General features: G+C 35.6%; 2 protein-coding genes across 3 annotated transcripts; one reads left to right on the top strand and one right to left on the bottom strand.

The window, feature by feature from the left end:
- Window positions 1-2,348: 2,348 nt before the first annotated feature.
- LOC111469388 (calcium-transporting ATPase 1, endoplasmic reticulum-type-like) lies at window positions 2,349-7,667 on the bottom strand. 2 transcript variants are annotated; one of them, XM_023114618.1, is made up of 9 exons: window positions 7,525-7,667; window positions 5,637-7,103; window positions 5,158-5,230; window positions 4,947-5,068; window positions 4,342-4,626; window positions 3,860-4,243; window positions 3,632-3,741; window positions 3,243-3,471; window positions 2,349-3,151 (listed from the first exon to the last, which is right to left on the bottom strand). In XM_023114618.1, the coding sequence occupies exons 2-9, from the start codon at window positions 7,044-7,046 to the stop codon at window positions 2,567-2,569; spliced, it is 3,198 nt and encodes a 1,065-aa protein (XP_022970386.1). In that variant the 5' UTR covers window positions 7,047-7,103; window positions 7,525-7,667; the 3' UTR covers window positions 2,349-2,566. The 2 variants fall into 2 exon arrangements, with proteins under 2 accessions (XP_022970386.1, XP_022970387.1); XM_023114619.1 differs by having other exon boundaries at window positions 7,490-7,665.
- Window positions 7,668-27,190: 19,523 nt separating this feature from the next.
- On the top strand, window positions 27,191-27,592 carry LOC111469389. The gene has a single exon (XM_023114620.1). The coding sequence runs from the start codon at window positions 27,191-27,193 to the stop codon at window positions 27,590-27,592; it is 402 nt and encodes a 133-aa protein (XP_022970388.1).
- Window positions 27,593-27,637: the final 45 nt, after the last annotated feature.

Genomic DNA, 27,637 nt, shown 5'->3' with positions numbered 1-27,637 from the left:
TGCTAGAAACGTCCACGTCGTGGTAACAGAATCCTCGAAGAATTTTTCTCTATTATTATTCTTATAAAAGTAGTAATTTAAAAAAAATATTTTAATGTATACTTTTCATTTTTTTTTTTTTTTAAGTATAAACAGCTAATTAGAAATTGAAATCTAATTTCTTCTTATAAATTATTATTTATTGATAATAAAATTTAGAAAGTTTCTGATTAAAAGTAGAATTTAGAAAATTTTCCCTCTTGGAACAAGAATTTGGGCGGGGACGGGGACAAACATATAATTCTCGTCCTCAACCCCATTTATCTAAAGAGGAGAAATATCTCTCCACTCACTCCTCGTTCCCCATCTAAGCGGGAAATCTCTACCCCATTCTAGATAGGTCTCACGGGACTTCTGCCTCGCAGATTAAATGGACATCTCTACTATTTACTGAGTACTCTTAATACTTTTTTTTTAAAGATGCTTTTGTGTTTACATGACACGTGCATTTGGGACAAAGATAGATTAGAGTCTAGTGTTACGTTCTAGACTTTTTTTTTTTAATACTATTTTATGAATATTTTGATGTAAGACCCAGGTAAATTATTTTGACGAGATTTTAAAATATTTAAATATTAGATTATTTTGAGTTGTATAGTGAGAATGTTTGATTCTTAATGATCCGATGTAAAAAAAAAACATATCATTATGATTATATTACCTATTATATGTTATTTTTCTGAAAATGAACGGACAAAAATGGTAAATTTTGTAAATTTGGTAACGTATCGAGATATTTACGACTTTTAAAAATAAGTAAATTAAATAAATTTAATTTGTAATTATTATATATAATTAGTGGAAAATAAATTTTAAAAAAGGAAAAAAAAAAGGCATATAAAAAAGGATATGAATGAAAAGAAAGTCCTTATAGTTGAGAAAGAAACAGGAAAGGGCAAAGTGGTGATGAATATATCTTGGAGACTTTGAAATATAAGTGCCCTTTCATTTTCATAGCCTAACCCACACAATAATATCTATACTCGGTTCACTTCTTTCTCGAACCTTCTACTTTTAATTGTGTATTCAATAGTTTAATGAAACGAAAATCTTTTAGATATTTCGAGCTTTCGTGCTCTAAATGTTGAGTTAGAACGAGAGTTACTGTAAAATTTGCAATCAAGTCTAGATCATTTGTATAGACTTTTGATGAACCGTTTAAGATATTCAAAATTAACTTTTCGAACCCATTTAAAATGAGATTATAAATATTAAAATTGTGTTTTAGATTGGATAAATGTTGTGAACTTTGTATGTATGTAATTTTTTAACCTAAAAATTTAGTTTGAGAGGTAAATAGTCGGTGAACTATAAAATATCTTTAAGTGGGAATTGCTTCCTTCCTTCTCTCAAATTTAATTCCCGCAAAATTTTTCATTTTTTTTTTTTTATAGATCAGGGTATGATTCTCATAACGTTGAATATAAAATTTAAAAGTTCAAATTTCAATATGAAAACCTAGTTTACCGTAATTTTTGTAACAGTTAAAGGACCACGCTAGCCAATATTGTCTTTTTCGGAATTTCTCTTTCAAGCTTTCCTCTCAAGGTTTTTAAAACGTATCTGTTAGGAGGTTTTTACACCCTTATAAAATATGTTTCGTTATTTTGTTCAACTAATACGGGATCTCACAGTTTTTATAATAAAAATCGAGTGAGACAGGGATTGAGGATGTTAAGTATAATCCTCATTATCAACCCGTTTAGCTAACATTCTTGGGGCCAAACTGATGATATTCACAACTATTTGTATAGTGACAGTCCAAAAAAAAAAAAAAAAAAAAGATCGACCCACCAGCTTGATGGCTATAGAACTTGAGTTCGGCTTGACTACTCTCATAAAACGATTTTAGCTATCAACTTGGGTGTCACTTTCTCAACTTGATCTATCGAGACAACCTTTGTTTTTTCTCTTGTCGATTGTCCAATCAATTGACTTTCATTTTCATAGTTATCTCTCTCCAATATCACGCATCAAACTAATCGTCCCTCAATGCATTGGCATTGTCCTGCATCATTGGTTGTCTCTTCCTCGTGTTTGCCTTCAATTAGATTCTATTGTTGTCCTTAATATAATTTACTAATAAATATGGTCTTATTTGGTCTAGTTTCCACTCAAAAAGAAGACTTTCACACACTAAAGCTGACACACCATTCAATGTCTGGCTTTGATACCATTTGTAACTATATCAAATGATATCAGAGCCGAACATCAACCAACCAATGGTGTGAATCAATAGAAGTGAATGTAACGAGTTGTTTAAAGAAATGGTAGTAATGAAGTTGGCAAGTGCGCGTGCGAATGATAAAAGAATGAAGTTCACTTGAATTAAGCAACAAAGAACCATATCCTTCAATAATATTCACTAAAATTAGAGAACTAAAAGATGTTCCAAGTATTATACTGTTTCCACAGTAATATACTCTGCCAGCTTCAAAAATATTGTTGAGTTAAAGAAATGCTAGACTCACCCATTTCTCATTTTACTTTATCAGAAAAACATCAACAACAACTCTACTCTCAACTCTTACTCTGATTTCTGCTTCGATGATCTCCTCGGGTGAGAAGTCCTCAACCCACTTGTAAGCCTTCCCACGAATTTCAGAATCTCGTCGATTATGATCACGGGCAATGCCACCGCCAGAACCAAGAGCCATTCGTTCAACGACAGCGGGACGATGCCAAAGATCTTGGCAAGGAATGGCACATACAGAATCAAGAAATGCAAGCCGAACGAAACAGACATGGCGAGGAGGAGCCAAGGGTTAACCCAAGGGGGCATTGTCAACAAGCTTCCATCCTCGGAGAGGGCATTGAGGGAATTGAACATCTCTATGGCTACCAAGACGGAGAGTGATAGTGTTGATGCTTTGATCTTGCCTGAGCGGAAGTAATCGCATGGATCCGAATCAAAGCTGAAGACTTCATCCCCAGCTGTGAAGGGCGACACCGAAAACCCATCCCAAGATGAGCACTGACCCCAGTTAGCGAGCTGAGAGTAAGAGACCAGACTATGACCATCTCCAGACAGGTCGATGCCCAAGAATGATGCATGTGTATACCAAATAATAAACACTCCTACAGTTGCTACCCCTACGTAAAGTCCAATCACCTGAGCATCAAATGAAGGTAGGAAATTAGATTTTCATCTCATTAGGAAGTTATATAGTTAGTTAAAGGAAGCGAAGGGGTGCAAAAAATACCAAATAGCGGAACAAAATCCAGGCTGTGATCAACGAGTCGTCACTCTTTCTTGGCGGTTTCTTCATTATATCATTATCTGGTGGATTAAATCCCAATGCAGTTGCTGGGGGTCCGTCTGTAACGAGATTAACCCAGAGAAGCTGAACAGGGATCATCCCTTCGGGGATACCCAGTGCTGCTGTCAAAAATATTGATGCAACTTCACCAATATTCGAGGAAATCATGTACCTACAATCAGTTGAAACCGTTTAAACATTACTGAAATCGTGCACGGTCACTCGAGATATTGATATTTGATGGCAGTAACATAAATGACCAACAGCTATGTCCAATGACCAGAATATTATCAACAAAAATGGATGAATGGTTGCTCAAGTAAAGGAAAAACCTGATAAACGCCTTCATATTGTCGTAAATGGACCTGCCTTCACCAACCGCTGCAACTATTGTACTAAAATTGTCATCTGCAAGAACCATGTCGGAGGCTTCCTTTGCAACCTGGAAAAATAAATTCCATTCGAGCGCAGACGCAAACCGTTTAAATATGATCAGTGGTACTTCATAATTGTAAACATGAATGTATAACACATCCAACAACTTATTTTGAAGCAAGTACCTCGGTACCAGCAATGCCCATCGCAATACCGATATCAGCCAGCTTCAAGGCAGGCGCATCATTGACTCCATCACCGGTCATTGCAACAACTTCACCGTCTTCCTTGAGCAATCTCACTATCTCTTGTTTATGTCTTGGTTCAGCCCTTGAGAAAAGAAGTCCTCCATCTTGTCTTAAATGAAGTTTTTGACCCTCCCGATTCATTGCCATGAACTCTTTTCCAGTTAAACTTCTGGAATTTATAGCTTCATGTTTTCCAAATACGCCTATTTCTCGACATATAGCTTCAGCTGTATTCTGGTTGTCCCCTGTGATAACCATGACACGAATACCAGCAGCTTTGCAGTCTTCAATTGCTTGATGAACCTCTTTTCGAGGAGGATCCTATCAAAACAAATGGCGACACAAACTTAAGTCAATTGAAAAACTATACAAATATCCAAAATAAATAAATGAAAAGGCATAGACACCGAGCGACTCACCCTTAACCCAACAAAGCCCGCAAAGATAAGATTACTTTCAATTGTGGAGTATTTGGACGGGTCAAGTAGAAGCTGGTGTGCTGGATGTTCTTCATCACCGTTATTATAAGTGGAAAATTCTGGAAGATCTTCCTTGTAGGCAAAACCTAAACACCTTAGTGCACTTGATGACATCTCACGCAAATAATCTAAGAGGCATCTCTTCGAATCTGAGTCCAACTTCACTATAGTTCCATCAAGCAGTTGAATAAATGAACTCCGATCCAAAAGGTTTTCAACAGCACCCTGCCACAGTTCGGTCAAGCACCATCTTAAACAATGATAATTAACATATCACAATTAGAAGATAAATGGGATATAATAAGCAGTAAAGAAAATAATAAGAAAGAAATGTATGATTACAGTTACACGAATTACTAAACAATACAGAACTTTTTTTTCGAAGTAAACAAAATACAGAAATTAACCACCAAGGCTTAAAAACGTGACAAATTAAGATCACAAGGCTGATATTTATCAAGCTTTACAACCTCCGAATTTAAGTAGCAATGAAAATAAAATTTATCAGCAAATAAAACATAAATAATGAGATTATCAGAAGATACCTTCACGAGTAATGATTTCTTCCCTGAGCTAGAAGTTGTTATAACTCCCATGGATTTACGGTCTCGGTCAAACTCTAGAGTAGCAATGCGTTGCTCGTTCTTATTCCAAGCGTGGCAGCATCCTTGTTCATCACATTCCCATGTCAAAAACATGTCAGCATAAAGATGCATAAGAAAGAAAATGAGGCATTAATAATAGTCAAGAACTTACGCAGGACATCCCCATTAATGTCAGCTGAACTTGAGTCATATCCTTCAGGAAGCCCCATCTTTTCCACCAGAACCTAAACATGCAGATAAAATGCATCAGTACCAAAACTACATAAGATGCACGACACGTTTATTTGTTGGCATTCGCCCTTGCCTTCATTTTCAGCATCATTACTAAGTGTCTCAACAACGTTCCTTTAATTACTTTATCTACATTCAGACAATATAACTAGCAAAAAGAAATTTATCAAACATTACGGGCTACAACAACCTCCCCTTCACTAATATTACGAAAACAAATCTATCAGTGGCCACTTAAAGAAGACTTCTAGTTTCCTAGTCTTTACAGCTTTCATCTTTGGCCATGTGTTTAGCAAACTATTATTTTGTCCAATCTGGCAGGGAATTTTCAGTTGTAAAAGTCAAAAAGTGACATAAAATCGTTACATCAAAAGATCATGAGATTATTCGGTCACCCACCTTCAATGCTGCTTCAGTAGGCATTCCATTTGCAACAAAATGATGGCCAGATTTTTCAACACCTGCATCATTACAGACAGCAGCGATCTTTGCCAACATTTGTAGATTAGCATCCAGTTGACCTCCAAGCCAACCAATTATCCTTCCATCTAAAGGATCATATGTAGTCCCCTCCACATCAAAAGCTCGCAGAGTGCCAACACGAGAACCAAGGGCCACAATTTTTGCCACAGCCATCTGATTAGTTGTTAGAGTACCGGTCTTATCAGAACATATCACAGTTGTACAGCCAAGTGTTTCAACACTGGGCAGCTTCCGAACAAGGGCATTCTTTTGAGCCATCTTTCGAGTGCCAAGTGCCAAGCATGTTGTTATGACTGCAGGCAAACCTTCTGGAATTGCAGCTACAGCCAATGCCACAGCAATCTCAAAGTAATATGTACATTTCTCAAATGAGAACTTGAAATTTGCAGGCCACCCATCAACATATTCCCAAGTGAGGAAGTATTTGACATTAATAAGCCAAACTAGAGCACAGATCACTCCAATTATTGCCGTTAGAAGCTCTCCAAACTCATTCAGCTTTTTCTTCAATGGCGTATCATCTTCACTCTGAGATGCTTCTTGTATCTGAGCATGCACCTGTCCTAGTTCAGTGTTCATTCCTATTTGGGTAACAACGCAAATGCAATTTCCATTGACAACTGTTGTCCCTGCAAAAACCATACACTTTTTCCCTTGTATATCGGTATCTTCTGGCACTGCCTTAGCAGTCTTGCTCACCGCTTCACTCTCGCCTGTCAAGGAACCTTGCTCTACCCGAAAAGTTGAGCTGATTAAACGCAATACTCGCATGTCAGCAGGCACCTTATCCCCAACTCTGAGTTCTACTATATCACCGGGAACAAGATCTTTTGCAACAATCGAAACTCGTTTACCATTTCGTATAACTGAAGCCTGTTCAGACTGGATTTCTTTAAGGGCTTCCAATGCTTTCTCAGCATTGTTCTCTTGCCAAATGCCAACAATGGCATTTACGATCAGTATCAAGAAAATAACTAGAGGCTCCACAAATGCGGTGATCTCCATCTCACCACCTTCCTCACCATCATACCATGCAAGAACAAAAGATACAACTGCTGCAGCTAATAGAATCCTAACTAGTGTGTCATTAAATTGTTCCAAAATAAGTTTCCAGATTGAGGTACCTTCATGCTTCTCCAATTCATTGAAACCATAGATCTTTCTCTTGTTTTCGACCTCTTCAGAAGATAATCCGAGATCTGGATTCACTTGGTACTTCTCTACGCATTCTTGAACATCCCTTGCCCAGGCAGGGTACGTTTCTTTCTTCGAAGATGTAGCAGCAAAAATGTCTTTCTTCCCGTAGTTTTCCCCCCCTCTACCCATTTCTAATAGCAAACACGTTGGGCGGATACAGAAATCCAAAAGAAAAATCAATTTATCCTGCAAATCACGAAGAAGAAGAAGAGGATAATTTAGACAAAATCCAACGCACAACAACATTAAAACAAAATTATATAACAAAATCCCCAAAACTACGAAATCAAACACTCGAGCCTCAGTTTAATCCACTAAGAATTCACGATACGCGAGTAAAAATCAATCACTAACACAAAAATGAAACAAAACAAAACAAAACAAAAAAATCACCCACTGCAATTATCCTACGCAAGCCAAATTGAAGAATTAAGCAAAATCGTTCAAATTCAAACAGATCCGTAAGAAACAACAATATCCTCGCGTCTCCAAACCTCCTCGACAAGCAAACAGGATCAAAACATCAAATCAAAGAGAATCGATAGAAAACAAAACCAAAATCAACACTCAACCCAATCATCCTCTCAAAACCACATAGCATAGGTACCAAAATTCCAGGATCCTTGACGAGCAAAGGCTTCCGCTTCTCCCTCTAAACTGGAATAGACTGAATGAGAACGTAGAGAGAGAGAATCAAAGCCAACGTGACGCTTCCAGTGACGACGAACTGGACAACAAGAAGCCGTGGAACGGATCTGATAATAGGTTAAATAAGGAGCGATTCAACAGCATAATCTCCTGCATCCGATAGTATTAACAACGAACAGATATCCGATCATGTTCTGCCACGTGTTGAAATCTGGTGGTGTTACGAGTGATGTGTGGTGTGAAGGTACACGATAAGAAAAACGGGATTCCGCATGGAATTCGTTTTATCGTTATTAAAATAAGTGGCACGAAGCTTCGTACTTGTTTCTCTTCGAATACCAAACTTGGGATTTGGAAAAGGAACTTTGCTATTATACCCCTATACTTTAATAGAATTTAAAATCAAGATCTTAACTTTAGAAATATTCATTTTACTTGTGGGTTCGGCTCGGCTCTGAGAGAACCCATCTTAAAAGCTCGAACTCGGAGGAAATTCTCGAAAAATATAGAAGGTGTTTGTGAAATATGTGTTTGCTCGTAAAATATATTGATTTATTAGGTTTTTATTTTTGAATATTAAAATAATTATTTAAAAAAAAATAAATGGAAAAATATTACTCTGGAACTAGATCCTCACAAATTTACGGTAGGAATCCCGGTCTCTACAAAAATAAATAAAAATTTGAATGAGATAAAGAATGAAATAGGGCTTCCTCGTCTCTGCCCCGCCCATGAACATCCCGAGTTTCATTTTTTTTAGTAATTTATTTGAAATACAAAATAATTATATATCTTCTTCCATCAATTTTTAAATAATTTTTTTTTTGGCTTTTTTTAAAGAATTATTTTTCAAAATTTTATTTTGATTATTAAATAAACTTTTATAATAGTTTATTGTCTATAACAAAAATCAATTTAATGAAGCATAAGAGAAAAAAATAATGTAATTATAAATAAAATTAGAATTATTTGATATATTATTATATTAATTAATTAATTAATTAATCATATCAAACAAAAATAAATAAATGGTCTTTACATTTAACTAATATTGAGAATCAATTTGTTTAATGTAATTACCAAAATAATTAAATAAATGTAAATTAATTAGAATATTAATCATTAATATTAGTTAGATTATATTTTGTATTGTAAACTCGTGGATGGGCATTAAAATGAAATAATAGTTAAAATTAAATTTAAAAAATTTAAAATTAAAAATTTAAGTAAGTCATAATCCCTCCCTCTCATTGTAGTCCTTGTTGGATGATGAAAGTCCCACGTCGGTTAATTTAGGGAATGGTCATGGGTTTATAATCTAAGAATACACTCTTCTTTGGTGTGAGGCCTTTTGAGAAGCCCAAAGCAAAGTCATGAGAGCTTGTGCTCAAAGTGGACAATATCATACCATTGCGGAGAGTCGTGTTCGTCTAACAGTCTTGTTATTTATTTTATTAGTTTCAAATATAGACCTTGAGTTCAGAAACCGAACCAAACTTTGAACTTTAGTCTCAGTGACCCAATCACCCGAGCCACAAACCTGGAATCAAGCATGCAACGTACGACCCAATCCAATGTTGGCTCGAGCCCACAACTTCGTCCAGTCGGTTCACATGCATATGACACAGTCCAACTTCGTCTAGCCTACTCTAGTTACCTGGCACGTGTCCAACCGTCTCAACAGTATTCAATTCATAGCTCATCAGCTCACACTTAGTCCAAAACATAGAACCAACCGGGATGACCCATGAACCAACTTTATTAGTAACTAGCCTGCCTATTCACCTCGCCTAACTCCAACTTACTAGTCTGGCATGAAAAGTATGGAAGTATGATGTGTACCGTTACTCAAGATACAGTACCTCTTGCATGGTGTATGTCATGAGTACAAGATACTCCCTATATGTTTTGTATAGACGCGTAATCTATGACATGATTCGTGTTCCTTCCTTTTTATTAGTTTTTGACAGCGTGAGCCTGTGTTATTCCTTCCGTAGTCAGGCCTAGGGTGTGTATATGCGAGCCCACCTAATGGGTTCATGTGCATGAACTATGTAAAAAAAGTATTATGCATCCAACTTTACTCGTAAAAGAAAGTAGAACCCAAATTGTACGATGAAATTCGAACCATCAATCTTTGAAATAATAATTAAATATCTTATCTACTAATAAATTATGTTCAAATTTACTCGGGAAAAGGAGTTATATTGGTTGCAAGAAAAGTGGAATGTCCAAAGATTACATAGATGTCGTGTTGGAACACGACAAGGAGAAGGAAAGAAGGAATTACAAGAAAATTAAAACGGCATCGTTTCACATGTTCTTTTCTAATTACATTTTTGGCACAAATTTCTGCATTATCATAATGTCATCTTCAACTCTTAAATGTATAAAAATTAATTTTACAATAAATAAATAATAATAATAATAAAACTCTCTTTTAAAGCCTAATTGACTTTGATGTTGTTCCTTTTTTCTTATTTATTGATAATTATTTAATTTCATTAATATCGTTTTACAATTTTGATTTTGTTTTTTCTTTTTTGTAACAAGTGTGATATAACATATTCTTGAAAAAAAATTAAAATTAAATAATTAAATTTAAACATTGGTCAAGAACGAAGGAATTTTTATAAGGTACGATTAATGAATATTTGTATAAGTTACGATCCGAGAATTATCTTGTGAGTTAGGGTCTAAATTTTTTATATGCTGACCTAGGAATGATTCTTCACGAAGTTTCGTGAAGAAACTTAGAGAAGATTTGAGTTGGAATCGGAATTCTAATGGATCGTTCAAGAATGGTATATAAGTGTTTTCTACCTAATTTGAGTATGGTTATTTCTCCGTGTGATCGGAAATAAATTACAAAAAAATTATATTTGAAAATTAGAATTAGATCTCAACAACTTCGGAAGGAACCAAGTTTGATATGTGTTTATATAAGAAAATTAGAAAAGATCTAAGAACTAATCGGAAGTTTGAAAAAAAATAGCTAAGTAGGGCACCTTTCATCTATGTGAATAGCCACTCGAAATTTTCTCAAGTGACACTTGTATTGATCGGTTGGGTGTGCTAGCATGCGAGCCTATCATGCCTTAAACGACTAGAATATGTATGTTTATGACTATAATGGAAAATTTTTGATAAATGAACCATATCTGTTATGGAAAATTTTAAACCTGGCTTTAGGATGGGAATTCAAGCCTGTTTTCTGCTATGTGAGAAGGGAGGATGAGATATTGTTTTATGCATATATTATTTCCCCATTGAGCTTGCTTGAATGTATGATTTACGATTTAAGTGCATTAGGTGTTTGATAGAAGTATCTCCCTAATAAAAATGTATGAATGAATAGATTATGTTTTTTTTTTTTTTGTGTTTTAGGTGATTGATACAAATATCTCCATCGTAAAGCATATACACGTGAGCTAAGCTAAGTTTATGTCGCTAGAGTTAGAGCGGTTTATACTTTGAACTAGGTCAATATGTTTCTAGTAGACCAAGCACTTTAGGATAATGAGCGGTTATCAATTTAGACTTGAGTGCACCTAGAAATTGGATTAGCCCCAAGGAGCTAACCCCGGATGTCTTGAAAATATGAGATGTGGACTAAACTGAATAAACTCCCCATAAGAATCTAGTAAACCTCTACAACATCTAGGTACAATTAACGAAGTTTAACTAAATCTTGAGACCACTTGAGTTATTATTTAAGTGTAGGGTCAGGACAAGGCTGATGTTGTGATTTCGTTAAACTGGTTCTGAGGAGGGACTTGGAACTACACGAGTAGTTAGCTCAAGACGAGTACTTTTATTAAGTGCAGAAACGGGTCAAGGCTGACTTCGGGACCTATAATCTGGTCTTGGAAGAGACTAGGGACTATGCAAGGAGATGACTTAGGGTGAATATTTCTATTCAATGTAGAAACATGATAAGGCAACCATAATCCTCAGCCCAACGATCCAAGCTTTTGTTGAAACAAGAACCCTTGAATCAAAGTAATTAACACCTCCTTATACTAAATTTGGATAACCAAGAGATGAGGCTAGAATTAGATTAGATCGAAATCTAGAAGCAAGATTTGAAACCTTGTTCTAAATTGAGTCACTCTACAATCGAACTCGATCAAGGCTTGATTGAATGACTTGGATTCAATTCTACCACAAGAATTGCTTGAAACTTAGAAATGGAAAATATGATGCACAAATTTTTAAGGAAAACGTCTCAATTTGAGATATGAATTACATTCATCCACAAATTTGATTTTTACATAATATATTGCGGATATTTATAGTCTCCCAACAAAAGACGTTTGTGGCCGGGATTTATTCCCGATCCCCTCTAATCTCCACAAAAGACGAAATCAAATTGAGCATTTGACCCTTTACCTATTTTATAAAATTAAAAACAATACTTTTGTTGTTGTGCTTAAGTGGCTAAGGCGACAAATTGAAAATTAATTAAGCTCTCCTCGCGTAGGTTGAAAAAATTTCATAGATATATTAGTACATTCAAAAGAGTATACAATCCATTTGGTTGTGATCTAGATTTAATTTCTTTGCATTTAAAACATTTGCTACAAAACTTATGGACATCGTGCTTCATCTTCGGCCAAAACAAGTATTTATCTAACATCTTATAAACTTTATTAATCCTAAGATGTCCCAGGAGACACCACTATAACTATATGCTTCTCTCAAAACCAAATCTTTTAGAGAGGATTTAGGAATACAAAGCATATTTTTCTTGATTAGAAATTTATGAAAAACATAATAATCATTTACCGCTTTTTTTTTTTTTTTGCAAGAAAAGATGTTTTGAAGTCTTGGTCATCTCTATATAATTCTTTGAGCAAATTTTTGCACTAAGAGAATAAAGAGATCGTACCTTTTAGATAACACATCAGTTACCACATTATCCTTACCTTGCTTATATTTGATGACACACGAAAAAGTTTCAATAAATTTCACCACTTTGCATGTCTACGATTCAGTTTGCTTTGACTCTTCACATACTTCAAGTTTTCATGATCAAGGTGGATCACGACTTTCCTAGGCCATAAGTAGTGTTGCCACACATGCAATATATGAACTAAAATAAACAATTCTTTATCATAGGTAGATAGTTTCAATGTTGCCTCATTAGTTTTTCACTAAAATACATTAAGGGCTTTCTATCTTGAATTAAAAGAGCACTTATGCCCAAACCACATGCATCACATTCAATTTCAAAAGTTGTGTAAAAGCTATGCAAAACAAATAATGTTGCATTGTTTAATTTCTTCCCAAGCAAATTGAATGCATTCTCTTGCATTTCTCTCCATTTAAAAAACATTTTTTTTTCACTAAGTCATTCAGTAGTGCAGTTATAGTTCTAAAATCATTTATAAATCTCTGATAGAAGTTAGCTAACTCATGAAAACTCCGAAGCACTCTTTGGTGTTGGCAAATCCTTAATGACTTTAACTTTCTCTATCTACTGCTACTCTATTTTTACCAACTATGAAGCCAACAGAGTAAACTTTTTCCATGCAAAAACTACACTTATTATAATTAAATTTCTGTGTAATCAAAACTAACTTAACATGCTACACATGCTCAAACAAAACCTTCAAATAAATTAAAATATCATCAATATAAACAACAACATACTTTCCAAGATATTCTCTCAAAACATTAATATCATCAATATAAACAGTATACTTTCCAAGATATTCTCTCAAAACATTATATATTAAGCGCATAAATGTACTAGGAGCATTAGTTAACTCAAAAGGCATAACAAGCCATTCATACAATCCAAACTTAACTTTGAGAGTTGTTTTCCATTCATCTCCTACATGCATTCTAATTTGATGATATCCAGATTTCAAAATAATCTTTATAAATAGACATGAATCATACAATAAATCAAGCATATCGTCTAGTCGAGGAATAGGATGTCGATACTTTACCTGTGATTTTGTTGATGACTCTATTATCCTGCACATGCGTCAAGTTTATCTTTCTTTGGCACCAATAGGTCTCATATAGAACATGAACTCAAACTTTCTTGTATATAGCCCTTTTCCATGAGCTCCTCCACTTGCATTTGAATTTTCTTTTGTCTCAATTGGATTGACTCGATAAATTGGCTTATTAGAAATGACAGTTCTTGGAATGAAGTTTATTTTATGTTAATACCTCTAATGGGAGATATTTCTTTATCTTAAAACATGTCTTCAAATTCGTGCAGAAGAGATTGAAAAACACTAGGCAAAGCCAAGTTGGTATAGTTAGAAAACAAAAATCCGAACATAAGTATAAAGATTGATTTTTGTGAAAACCTTCTCACCTCTCCAAGTGTAGCCAAACAACTCTATTTCTTTCTTTCTTCAATTTCATCTTTTTTTTTTCATTCTTTTTTTCTCTTTGATCTATTTTTGCATTCAACCCTTGTTTTTCTTTCAACTCCTTTTACTCAGTCTCTTTCTTTTTCTCCTCCAACTTTAATTGATCAACAAATACATTTGCAGAACTCAAAAGTACAAGAGTGGTTTTTCTACTATTTTTTACAAACGAATACCTATTCAAATAACAATCATACATGATCCTCCTGTCAAATTGTCATGGTCGGCCAAGCAATATGTCTTCAGCATGCATTGGTAACACATCATAAAGAACTTCATCTTTATATTTTCCCCAAATAAAAGAAATTAAAGCTTGGGAAACTACCTTCATTGTTCTGCTATCATCTAGCCATTGGAGCTTGTAAGGTTTAGGATTATCTTGAGTTGGAATTTGCAACCTTTTGATCAACATGGTACTTAGTACATTGGTGCAACTTCCACTATCAATGACAAAACTACAAGCAGTACCCTTAACTAAACACCAAGTGTGAAATAGGTTGTCTCTTTGATCATCAATATCATTCTCTGTAACTTGAGTTTTAAGAAGTCTTCTTGTAATAAGTGCCGAATGAATCCCATCTTCCAGTTCCTCCTCATTCTTCTGAAGAATCCTCCTTATTCTTTTGGACTTCTTCAACTAGATCATTGATCTCCCCTCCACTTTCTTCGTCTTGGTTCATGATTGTACAAACAGTAGTTATATATACTTAGGACCTCACACACTTAACTCACTGATTTTACACTCAGGAACACTCGTGTTTAACCCACAAAGGTAGGCTATTTGGGAAAGTGACTAATTTATGATCAAGGTAAGGTAATATGGATAAAACAATTCTGATGGTAGTGAGCTATTCAAGACAATCAAAACAAGGTAATTATGTAGTAACAACAAAATAAAACAAGAAATGAACAAATAAATAAGGGACAAAGATATTTTTTTTTGATATAATTGCACCCTGAACAAAAATGAATTCCAAAGAGAATGGCCGTGAAGATTTGAGAACGATCTAACTTTCTTTTTACAGAATTTGGGAAAATTTAGAATTTATCTTCAGGCTTAAATAATGAAAGAAAAATATCGAACACAACAATTTCAGATTTATATGCTTTAGGAAAAAAAAATGAGAATTGAAATTTATTTGATCTTCAAATAAACGTGCAAATGGTTATGATAAGGATTTGTAATACAATATTATGAACAATATGGTAAGGTTTTTTTTTTCTTTTCAAGATCTAAATATGAAGAGGACAATAAGAACAAAGCGTAAAGATAACGAATAACGATGGAAATGGCCGAAAGAAAATAAATAGACAGATTTAAAGAAATGATAAACAATAGCAAAAATGAAAGATAAAATCAATTCTAGAGTCGGTCACAAAGATGTAACCTAGGCTCTAATACCAAATTGATAACGCAATGTGATGTCTCACATTAGTTGGGGAGGAAAACAAATCACCCTTTATAAGGGTGTGGAAACCTTCCCCTAGCATACGCGTTTTAAAGCCTTGAAGGGAAACCCAAAAGGAAAAGCCCAAAGAGGACAATATCTGCTAGCAGTGGATCTGGGTCGTTACAAATGGTATCAGAGTCAGTCACCGTATGATGTGTCAGCCTTCTCGTTGATCCCTAAAGGGGGGTAGACACAAGGCGGTGTGCCAGTAAGGACGTTGGGTCCCAAAGGGGGGTGGATTTGGTGGAAATCCCACATCGATTGGAGAAAGGAATGAGTGCCAGCGAAGACGCTGGGTCCCAAAGGGGGGTGGATTGTGATGTCCCACATTGATTGAGGAGAAGAACGTTGTTTTCCGAAGGGGGTAGACACAAGGCGGTGTGCCAGTAAGGACACTGGGTCCCAAAGGGGGGTAGATCCCAGACAACCGCGCCAAAAACTTGATCGCTTGTGGATGTATATAATAAAATGATGTAAAATTCACAAGAATAAGTGCAAGTATACACTATAAGTATAATTATCGATTCCACAGGGAACCTATTTTTTTGGTTAATTTTATCGCTGGAATTTAAGTGAGTTGTAATAAGTAAATTATCGATTACACAATGAACCTATCTTTTTGGTTAATTTTATCGCTGGAATTTAGGTGAGTTTTTGGGTAACATTAAAATGGGTGTTGGTTATTTTGACTACTTAAACAAAACTAAAGCAGAGTACCACTGCTGAACAACAGAAAATTATGAGAAAATCAACTATAATGAGGAAGGTTTGAGTTTTTGGGTAACATTCAAATGGATGTTGGTGATTTTGACTACTTAAACAAAACTATTGTCGAACAACAGAAAATTATGAGAAAATCAACTATAATGAGATAAGTTGTTGAGTTTTGTAGTAGATTTTAGTTCATTTTAATAGATTCATGCCCACTTCCGAGAATCATGAATGATGATAATTTCCATAATCGTTCTAATTTCTATTAACAAGGCTCTCGGAGAAGAATTATTCATAACCTTTCTATTACCCTTCAAGTCTCCATGCTATGGAACTAGAGTATTAAAGAGGATTTCATTACTCTCTCTCTTCTCTCGCATAAGAGAACAACTATGTATGTAAAGTAGCTAATTAAACACACAGGTAAATCATTAACAACAACTCTTCAATAAATTAAAAATCATACCGTCAACATACTTAAACGATATAAAACTCTCTCACCTCCCCTATAAAGTTTAGCTCTCCATACAAAACTGAATTAAACAGAGGAATTCGCATCTCGATTATGTAAAATTGATGGAATGAGAAAAGAGAAAAAGGAAATAGAGAGTCATCCAGGTTTGTTGTCGATCGTCAATGGAAGTTCTCTTCCCTTGAGCTCTCACGTCCACCTCTTTGCCCTAATCAATCCTTGTTGGTCTCTTTTCCTTCTGCTGTCAACAGCTGCTGGATTAGGATTTTCTTCTTCTTCTCTAGTATCACAGCAGTTCACAGCAGCGGAGGCTGCTATTGTCTAATCCGATTTTTCTCCCAAAGTGTGGCTCTCCTCTATTTTAGGTATCATTTCCCTTTTATAATGGTTGTTTCTTCTCATTTAGGGCTGAGAAAGGATAAAATCGTCCACCTATGATGTTTTTAATTTGGTAGCCAATGATTCACGTGGACTGCTGATGTGGATTAAAATTTCCAGGTCATCCCCGAAAAGTTTGCTTTCCGGATTGCTTCAGCATCAAGGTCAGCAATTTATTTCTAGATTTGCAAGCAGTATTGTTTCCAGATTTGCTACAGCATGATGATTCAGCATAAATGTTCTGGAATTTTACCAAATAACTCAATTAAGAGTAAAATTAAGCTCGATTTATGCAAATTGATCTTCTTTTCATATTAAACCACAATTGACTATTTCATGTATACTAATTAGAATAAATGGAGCAATTAATGAGAAAATGGTGAGTATAAGTGCAAAATTAAGGGTAAAAAGACTTGATATAACTCTATTTTTGGAGAGTTATCAGGGGTGGATTTGGTGGTAATCCCACAACGATTGGAGAAAGGAATGAGTGCCAGCGACGACGCTGAATCCGGAAGGGGGGTGGATTGTGATGTCTCACATTGGTTAGGGAGAAGAACAAATCCCCCTTTATAAAGGTGTGGAAACCTTCCCCTAGACGTGTTTTAAAGTCTTGAGGGGAAGCCCAAAAGGGAAAGCCCAAAGAGGACAATATTTTCTAGCGGTGGATCTGGGTCGTTACAGGCAACCCTAATCCTCAGCCCAACGATCCAAGCTTGATCCAAGTTTTTGTTGAAGCAAGAACCAGGATGGATTGTGATGTCCCACATTGGTTGGGGAGGAGAACAAATCACCCTTTATAAGGGTGTGGAAACCTTCCCCTAGTAGACGCCTTTTAAAGCCCAAAAGGGAAAGCCCAAACTAGCGGTGGATTTGGGTTGTTACAGGGTTGGGTGTGGAAACCTTCCCCTAGAAGACGCGTTTTAAAGCCTTGAGGGTAAGCTCGAAGAGGATAATATCTGCTAGCGGTGGATCTGCATTCCCAAAGGGGACAGCGGTGGATCTGCATTCCCAAAGGGGACAATATCTGCTAGTGGTGGATCAGGGGTCGTTACAGGCAACCCGCAATGGATCTGCGTTCCCAAAGATGATAATATCTTCTAGCGGTGGATCAGGGTCGCCTATATTGGGTCGTTACAGGGTTGAGTGTGGAAACCTTCCCCTAGAAGACGCATTTTAAAGCCTTGAGGGAAAGCCCAAAGAGAACAATATCTGCTAGCGGTGAATCTGCATTCCCAAAGAGGACAATATCTGCTAGTGGTGGATCAGGTGTCGTTATAGGCAACCCGCGGTGGATCTGCGTTCCCAAAGAGGACAATATCTGCTAACGGTGGATCAGGGTCGCCTGTATCTAGGTCGTTACAGGGTTGAGTGTGGAAACCTTCCCCTAGAAGACGTGTTTTAAAGCCTTGAGGGAACCCGAAGAGGAAAATATCTGCTAGCGATGGATTTGCGTTCCCAAAGAGAACAATATCTACTAGCGGTGGATCAAGGTCGTTACAGGCAACCCGCGGTGGATCTACGTTCCCAAAGAGGACAATATCTGCTAATCATGGATCAGGGTCGTTATAGGCAACCCACGATGGATCTACGTTCCCAAAAAGGACAATATCTGCTAGCGGTGGATCAGGGTCGTTACAGAAAACCCTAAATTTTTTTGAAGCAAGAACCCTTGAAGCTTTTGTTGGAGCAAGAACCCTTGAATCAAGATTTGGAACCTTGTTCTAAATTGAGTCACTTCACAATCGACATTGTTGAAGCAAGAACCCTTGAATTAAAATAATTAACCCCTTCTTATCAAAGTAATTAACACCTCCTTATACGAAATTTGGATCAACCAAGAGATCTAGGAGCAAGATTTGGAACCTTTGGAACGTTGTTCTAAATTGAGTTATTCCACAATCGACTTTGTTGAAGCAAAAACCCTTTAATCAAAGTAATTAACACCTCAAAATTTGGATCAACCAAGAGATCTAGAAGCAAGATTTGAAACCTTGTTCTAAATTGAGTCACTCCACAATCGAACTTGATCAAGGCTTGACTAGGTTTCAAATTGAGTCACTCCACTATCGAATCTAATCCTCAGCCCAATGATCAAGCTTTTGTTGAAGAAAGAACCCTTGAATCAAAGTAATTAACACATATACGAAATTTGGATCAACAAAGAGATCTAGAAACAAGATTTGGAACCTTGTTCTAAATTGAGTCACTCCACAATTGAACTTGATTTAAATTGAGTCACTCCACAATCGAACTTGATCAAGGCTTGATTGAATGACTCGGATTCAATTTGGAACCTTGTTCTAAATTGAAATTTGGATCAACCATGAGATCTATAAGCAAGATTTGGAACCTTGTTCAAAATTGAGTCACTTCACAATCGAACTTGATCAAGGCTTGATTGCATGACTAATGTTCTAAATTGAGTCACTCTACAATCGAACTTGATCAAGGCTTAATTGAATGACTCGGATTCAATTTGGAACCTTGTTCTAAATTGAAATTTGGATCAACCATGAGATCTAGGAGGGGAACCCATGCTGAATATAAAAGTAAAAGGAAGACCAAGAGGAGAGGAGCCACACTTTGGAGAGAAAAATCGAATTACATAGCAGCAGCCTCTACTGCAGTGAACTGCTGTGAAACCAGAGAAAAAGAAGAAAACCCTAATCTAGCCGCTGTTGACAGCAGAAGGAATAGGAGACCAACAAGGATTGATTAGGGCAAAGAGGTAGAAGTGAGAGCTCAAGAGAAGGGAACTTCCATTGACAAACGACAACAAACCGGGATAACTCTCTATTTCATTATCCTCTTTTCTTATTCCATCAATTTTACATGATGAAGATACGGATTCCTCTGTTTAATTTAGTTTATATGGAGAGCTAAACTTAATAGGGAAGGCGAGAGAGTTTTATATAGTTTAAGTATGTTGATGGTATGATTTTAGTTTATTAAAAAGTTGTTAATAATGTACATGTATGTTTAATCAGCTACTTTACATACATAGTTGTTATCTTATTCGGGAGAAGAGAGGGAGCAATGAAATTCTCTTTAATACTCTAGTTCCATAGCAAGGAGACTTGAAGGGTAATAGAAGGGTTATGAATAATTTTTCTCCTAGAGCCTTGTTAATATAAATTACAACAATTATGGAAATAATCATCATTCATGACCCTCGGAACGAGTGGGTTTGGGAATCTATTAAAAGAAACTAAAATCTACCACAAAACTCAACAACTTATCTATTTAATCTCTCTTAGCCGAACCTTCCTCATTATAATTGATTTTCTCATCATTTTATGTTTTTCGACCATAGTGGCACTCTGTTTTAGTTTTGTTTAAGTAGTTAAAATCACCAACACCCATTTGAATGTTACCCAAAAACTCACTTAAATCCAGCCATAAAATTAACCAAAAAGATAGGTTTCCTGTGGAATCGATAATTTACTTATTACTTGTTAATTGCGATAGTGTATACTTCCACTTATTCTTGTGAATTTTACATCATTTTATTATATACATCCACAAGCGATCAACAATTGAACTTGGTCAACGCTTGATTGAATGGCTTGGATTCAATTTGGAACCTTGTTCTAAATTGAGTCACTCCACAATTGAACTTGATCTAGGCTTAATTGAATGACTAAGTTCTAAATTGAGTCACTCCACAATCGAACTTATCAAGTCTTGATTGAATGACTTGGATTCCATTCTACCACAAGAATTGCTTCGATTGTAAAAGCAAGATTTGGAACCTTGTTCTATATTGAGTCACTCCACAACTTGATCGAGGCTTGATTGAATGGCTCCGATTCAATTCTACCACAAGAATTGGGATTCAATTCTGCCACAAGAACTGCTTTCAATTGTAAAAGCAAGATTTTGAACCTGGTTCTAAATTGAGTCACCCCACAATCTGATCAAGGCTTGATTGAATGGCTCGGATTCAATTCTACCACAAGAATTGATTGAAACTTAGAAATGACAAATATGATGCTCAGATTTCTAAGAAAAACGTCTCAATTTGAGATCTGAACTACATTCATCCACGAATATGATTTTTACATAACATATTGTGGGTATTTATAGCCTCCCGACAAAAGACGTTTGTGGCCGGGATTTATTCCTGATCTTCTTTAATCTCCACAAAAGACGGAGTCAAATTGATCATTTGACCCTTACATATTTTATGAAATTAAAAACAATACTTTCCTACAAATGTTGATGTGCTTGAGTGATTAAAGTGACCGGTTTAAAATCAATTTAGCTCTCCCTGCATATGTTTGAATTCTGTTGTGGACATTTTTTAATCTTCATAACATTTTTTGAATCTTGTTGGCAATAGGTTCATTTGGATCATCGTGATTCTTATCAAAACGGGTCCAAGACTGACGTTGCAACTCTATAAATTGGTCTCAAAAAGAGACTTAAGACTACATGAGTAGTTGTCAAGGTGAGCACTTTTATTGAGTGTAGAAACGGGTCAAGGCTGATGCCACGATTTCGTAAACTAGTCTCAGAGAGAGACTGAGAAATACACGAGTAGGTGTCAAGAGGAGTGCTTCTATTGAGTGTGGGAATGGGTCAAGTCTGACGCCGCAATGTTGTAAACCTACCCTAGAAGGTGACTAGGGACTACATAGGCCGATGACTCATGATGGGGTAACATCCCCAACTTTGGGAGCTACTCAGAAGCTTAGATAGTTGTAAGAATAGGCCCGAATTCCTAAAGCCTAAGAAAAACCCATTGAAACCTACTCGGAATTAGATGTGACGAGGGCATATAAGTAGGTTGCTTACCGAGTATGTATATACTCACTTTTTTTTTTTTTTTTAGGTACCAGTCAAGGCGGGAATTACTCAAAAGCTACGATGTCATAAAGGGGTGTCGACCCAGGGAGTCAGTTCAACTTGTATTCATTTGTATAATGCTCTTGTTCCCCATTTGTAAACAACTTGTTTTGACTATGTTATATACCTTTAAAATGCCCAAAATTTTATCATATTTTTACTATTTTTATTTTCTACGTTTTCATTTGTTTATTGATGTCTTGTCTTTTTAATCACGGTTCGAAATTCAAAAACCTCAAAAATTGAGTCGTGACAACTCGTTTTAAATCTCTGACACATAAAGAATGAGAAACTTTTGAAGTGCTAAGATGTATTGATTTTGATTGTTTGGACCAACATCATTTGTATCATCAATTCAAACATAGTTTTGAAAGCAACAATTACTTTCTTAATGGTGAAAAATAGTTTTGAATAACTCAAAAGTCTTCCAAATAAATTCTTAATTAATATGGAGATGGGGAAATGCTTCGCCATCTCTAATTAAGTTTGTGACAAAGTTAGATGGCGATTGCAAAGTGGATGGTGAAAGGAGAGTAGATTTAATTTTGTTGTGATTGTAACAACTCAAGCTGAAAGTTGTTGTTAATATATTGTCCACTTTAGTTACACATGGTTCGGTGTTTTAAGTCTATCACTAGCAAATATTGTCCGCTTTGGCTCGTATATTTCATTATCAGTTTCACAATTTTTATTTATTTTACTATTTTTACTCACAATATTCATTACCGGTTTCGTGTAATCTTAAAATGTATGATTTATGGGAAGCTTAGGTTCAAGGAGTAACTTAGTCTACAATAGATGAACATAGCTAGTTATGTCCTATTTTGACAACATTAATATGTTATGCTTTGAAAAATTATAAAATATTCGATCAATCGTTCATGTGAAGATATCTGAGTGAAGTATGATAAAATTCCAAATCTCACGTAATATTTCCAAATGTTTTTAATGTTTATTTTCATTTCATGGGTGTTTTTATTCTTAAAAAAAATGGGAATCAAGGAAGTGAAGTTTTCGTTAAAATAGGAGATCAATTTCATTCTAGTAGGGTCACTCCTCTATGTTTATGATTGTGTACGTACCTCTTCATGTCATTATGGGGCTACTGGAGGGTCGTCACTAGTAGCGATGAGTATATTAAAACTGGCCCACATATGTATCTTAATTGGTCGAGGCACGGGATCACTCCTTCAAGGCTACTAACGAGACAAACAATTAAACTCTAATTAATGTGAACCAAGACATCAATCATGCAAGATAGACTTTGTTCAAATTATCACAAAATGTTGAAATGCATACCATATTAAAAAAGAATCAAGCTTCCTTTATTTTTAGGTGGTTACAAATTTTGGGTGGATGATAATCTAGAGTTATCACGTTCCTTTAATGTATTTTAAGGTTTTTTTTTTTTATTTTATAATTACATAATGGCTAATTATGATTATAAAACAGGAAAATTACCACTCTTGAAATGGCTCATAGAATGTCAAACGTTTTCATTTTCAGGCTATGTAAAGTCATGTGTATGTTATATCTATAAAATAGACTTGAAAGATCTAGTAAAAGGAACCATTTTGCTTTTTTTTTTTTTTTTAACCAAGAGCTAAGTTTCTTTGCAGCTTTATGTAGTTTAGGTTGCATGTTTAGAATCATTCAAACTTGACATGATCGATCTTTCTTGTGGAGTGATTTGAATCTCAATCAGTGTTCTTGTCTTGAGATATTTGATCAACAAGATAATCTGAATTTTACTTCTCTTATAGCAGTTCTTTATCACTAATAGTCGGTTGTTATCAAAACAAACATACATATATATGTATCATGGTTAGCTATGCAGAGAATTCGATATTACACACCTTGACCAATTAAGCTAAAATACATGACTTTTATGTTTCAAATCTTACTCTATTGTGTTCGTTTGTGTAAATAGTCTCCACTTTTAGAAGTAGTTCAAATCAATTAGGTACCGTAGTCATGTTGCCAGAGAATATCGAATTTAAGTAGGTATGATAGTCATATTGTTAAAGAATATCGAGTTTAAATAGATATCATGCCAGAGAATATCGAGTTCAAATTACCGTAGAATAACCGATGATTGAAATTCTAAATTTTAGTGAGAATTCTTGAATGATGGGAGTGAGGATAGAATAAAGGTGAGTTGAATTAGTGGGAATATAAACATCCAAAGAGGTGGAAACACCACTATCGTCTACGTCTCTTTCAGCATCAGCTTTCTTTTTTGGTCGTTTATTTTGAAAAAATGCACCTTCTTGTGCCACCACTAAATGTGACAACTTTTGACTTTTAATATTACTCAAGATCAATGCACCATGTATGAAACAAACTCATTTAGCTATCTCATATGCTTCCACTCATAAAGTAAATGCTGCAATAGTCAACCTCGCACCAACTTCAACGACCCTAAATCTAGAATGTTTGTTTCAGATTTAGTAGTTTTAAAAAATAAACATAAATGCATTCATTTGAGATATCAAACAAATCACTCAACTAGTAAGAGAGAGAAAACGCTCCATACACCATCTTATCTACTTTCCTTTACGGCTTTAAAACGCGTCTGCTAGGGAGAGATTTCGAAAGGCCAGTGTCCCCATTGGCACACCGCCTAGTGCTTGATTCTGATACCATTTGTAACAGTTCAAGCCCACCGCTAGCAAATATTGTTCTCTTTAGACTTTCCTTTCAAAGGCTTCCCCTCAAAGTTTTTAAAACGCTCTACAGTAAAAGATTTTCACACCGTTATAAAAATATTTTGTTCCCTTCTACAAATAGTCAAACTAATTTTGGAATAATTTAGAACTATTATCAAGGATAATGAACTAAATTGTTATTTGTAAAATTTTAAGGATAAAAAAGAAATACAACCTAATCTAAGGAACGAAATCGAAAATTAATGTATGTCATGGAACTATGTTACCTTATCGTTGTTACTTGATGCATGAACCTTCATGTACTACGTCATGTGAACTATGCTAATACGTAAGTCCTATGCCTATGAGACATTAGAAAACCATGTACGTTAATCATGAACAATATGATAAGAATCCAATAGGTATGTCTCATAGGAACGCTATGTCAAAGAAAAGAATAGAGGTATGACTAGCGTCAGGAACGTATACCATGTTTGAATGTTATGGGACTTCATGTATTTGGTATGACACGTGCATTGAGATACTTCCCCGTTATGTTTAGTACAAATGCATGCCTTACAATATCTATGTTTAGCATGATATTATGTGGGTCATTTCCCTCCATATCGTTTGGAAGCATGAGCGTGCGCTAGCCAGACAAGCCAGGCCCAGAGGATACGTATATGAGCATGCCTGGTAGGTCCATGTGTGTGCGCGTGGGTCATGTATAGGGAACTACTATATATCGCAAAAACTAGAATGTAGAGCCCATGGTCATGTCATAATGTTTTTATGAAAAGATAGGTCCAACAAATGAGTCTACTACTAAGTATTTTTAAATATTTAAGCCACGTGCTACTTTTTTCAAGTAAATGCAATATACCCATGTACGGATGTCGACATAGTTGTGAAGACCATAGAATCGAAACTAGGATAGTTGCATTTATGTTTAAATTGTAGCCTTTAAGTTAGATCACGCGTTTTCATTACTTTAAACTTATTGTTGTTTCACTTCTGCTATTTCATTGATACTTCTAATTCATTCTTGGCCTAATTATTAAGCTCAAATAATTGAGGGCATCCATTGACATAAAAACTTACAAGCAAAGCCTTAAAAGCCGCCCAATATCTGCCAACATGTGCACACAACCGAGCTTCCTTCAACTTGGATACATATCAATTGAGCCACGCATGGGATCCTCCTTGTTCTTCATCCCTTCTAAACTTAAAATATCGATATCAATAGAAGTATCAATGAGATATCGATAAAATATCGATATCATTAGAAATATTGATGAAATATCAATATTGAAGGATATTTTTGAAAAAATTATTAAAACAAAAAGGTTACAAATAATTAAAAACAAAAAAGGTTACAAATAATTAATAACTTTACACTTTACCAAGATCTAATAAAAATATCGATTTACTCCTTATGTCAATGTTAAACTTATAAATATATTAAAATATCGATAAAAATGTCGAAAAAAATTTAATATCTTGAAACCATGAACTAATTCATCGAACTTATTTGAACATAACATCACATCCGAGCTAGCTTACGCATCAATAATCTTTGATTAATAATTTAGCCATTAAAACGTTAAACTTGTCCCAATTCATTATTTTCTAAATTGGGAATACACATGTGAATGATGACATTTATACTTTATATTAAAAGCAGAGAGGATAGCGAATGGTACAAATTAATGGTACCAATGCCTTTGTTAAACATGTGAGTTAGAACAAATAAAAATCTCACTTATCAAATTATGCACATAACTAGATTATATGTCGTGTCGTAGACTACACAATGTACTAGCTAACTTGAGCAAATTCTCCTAACGTATATTTGATCGACAAAAGAACGTTATAACAGCTCAAGTCTACTGCTCGTAGATATTGTATGTTTTGATTTATTACGTATCGTTGTAAGCCTCACGATTTTAAAATATGTATGTTAGGGAGAGGTTTCCACACCTTTATAAAGAATGCTTTGTTTTCTTCTCCAACTGATGTAGAATCTCACGATCCACCCTTGTTGGGGGACCATCATCTTTGCTGGTATACTACCTAATATCTGACTCTAATACCATCAGTAAAAAGTTTATGACCAACCCTAGTAGATATTGTCCACTTTGCCCTGTTACGTACCATTATCAACCTCAAGGTTTTAAAACGTGTTTGTTAAGAAAAGGTTTCCACGCTCTTGTAAGAAATGTTTCGTACCCCTCTCCAATCTATGTGGGATCTCACGAACGTGCACAACAATTTCATCGCCACATACATTATATTCCAAATGTCTTACTCTCGTAAAAGATCTTTAATCGTTGCCTCGACCATGATACCAACGACATCGATGCCAAGGGATAGGTCGATGGAAATCTTTTTTTTTTTTTCTTAGTTTTATTATTTTCATGCATCCAATAATATCCCATTAACCTTCACGTACACAAATATGTTAATTTAATAAGATACAATGATACATCAACTTTTATTAATCATTTTTTTCTATTCGAAAATGATTTAATTGAAAATTCTAAGAGATTAAAAATCAAAAGAATCAAAATTAAATATAGGGACAAAAATGTAATTCAATAAAATAAATAATCAATAAAAAAGAATATAAAACAGACTAAACTCTCGTTTCCGTTCAATCCCATTTCCCCATTTTTCATTTCCATCTCAAAGATCTCTAATCGCCGGAATTCCTTCACCGGCGATGGCCTCCGTCTGCATATCCGAATGCATCAACGACGCCTGTATTATCCCCGCCGGCCGGCCGACGTACTTCAGCTTGCAGCGGTGGCCGGAGGAGGAGGATGGGTCGGTAGAGCCCCGCCGGCCACGGCTGAGAGCGGCGGACGGGATCTCTCGCCGGCAAATGTACTTGAGGAGCTACACCTTCTCCAGAGAGGACACCGAAGTCCATGAGAGTACAGCGCAGACCTGCCTTGGGAAGCTCAAGCGGCGACGGAGGCCGGCAGAGATCCGCGGCGGCGGAAGGAGAAGCCGCTGTTTCGCCATCGTGAGGGCCGCCGCTGCGAAGGCTTCTTCCGGCGCCTTGCTCTCCATGTTCCGGCGGTTGCTTTGTTGCGTGGCGAAAGTTGACGGTCGCAAGTGAATTTGTGAAATCAAACGTTGTTTGTCTTCTTCTTTGATTTTTTTT

The sequence above is a fragment of the Cucurbita maxima genome, unplaced genomic scaffold, assembly GCF_002738345.1.
Source record: "Cucurbita maxima cultivar Rimu unplaced genomic scaffold, Cmax_1.0 Cma_Scf00040, whole genome shotgun sequence".
In the NCBI taxonomy this organism is placed as follows: Eukaryota; Viridiplantae; Streptophyta; class Magnoliopsida; order Cucurbitales; family Cucurbitaceae; genus Cucurbita; species Cucurbita maxima.
Note: the sequence above shows the minus strand (reverse complement) of the source record. Positions and strands in the feature narration are given on the sequence as shown.

Excerpts from the sequence above, each read along its gene's own strand:
- LOC111469388 (XM_023114618.1), bottom strand. The coding sequence starts at position 7,046 with ATGGGTAGAGGGGGGGAAAACTACGGGAAGAAAGACATTTTTGCTGCT. Across the intron at positions 5,231-5,636 it reads CTACTGAAGCAGCATTGAAG|GTTCTGGTGGAAAAGATGGG; the intron begins GTGGGTGACCGA and ends CTGCATGTTTAG. Across the intron at positions 3,472-3,631 it reads AATATGAAGGCGTTTATCAG|GTACATGATTTCCTCGAATA; the intron begins GTTTTTCCTTTA and ends AACTGATTGTAG.
- LOC111469389 (XM_023114620.1), top strand. The coding sequence starts at position 27,191 with ATGGCCTCCGTCTGCATATCCGAATGCATCAACGACGCCTGTATTATC.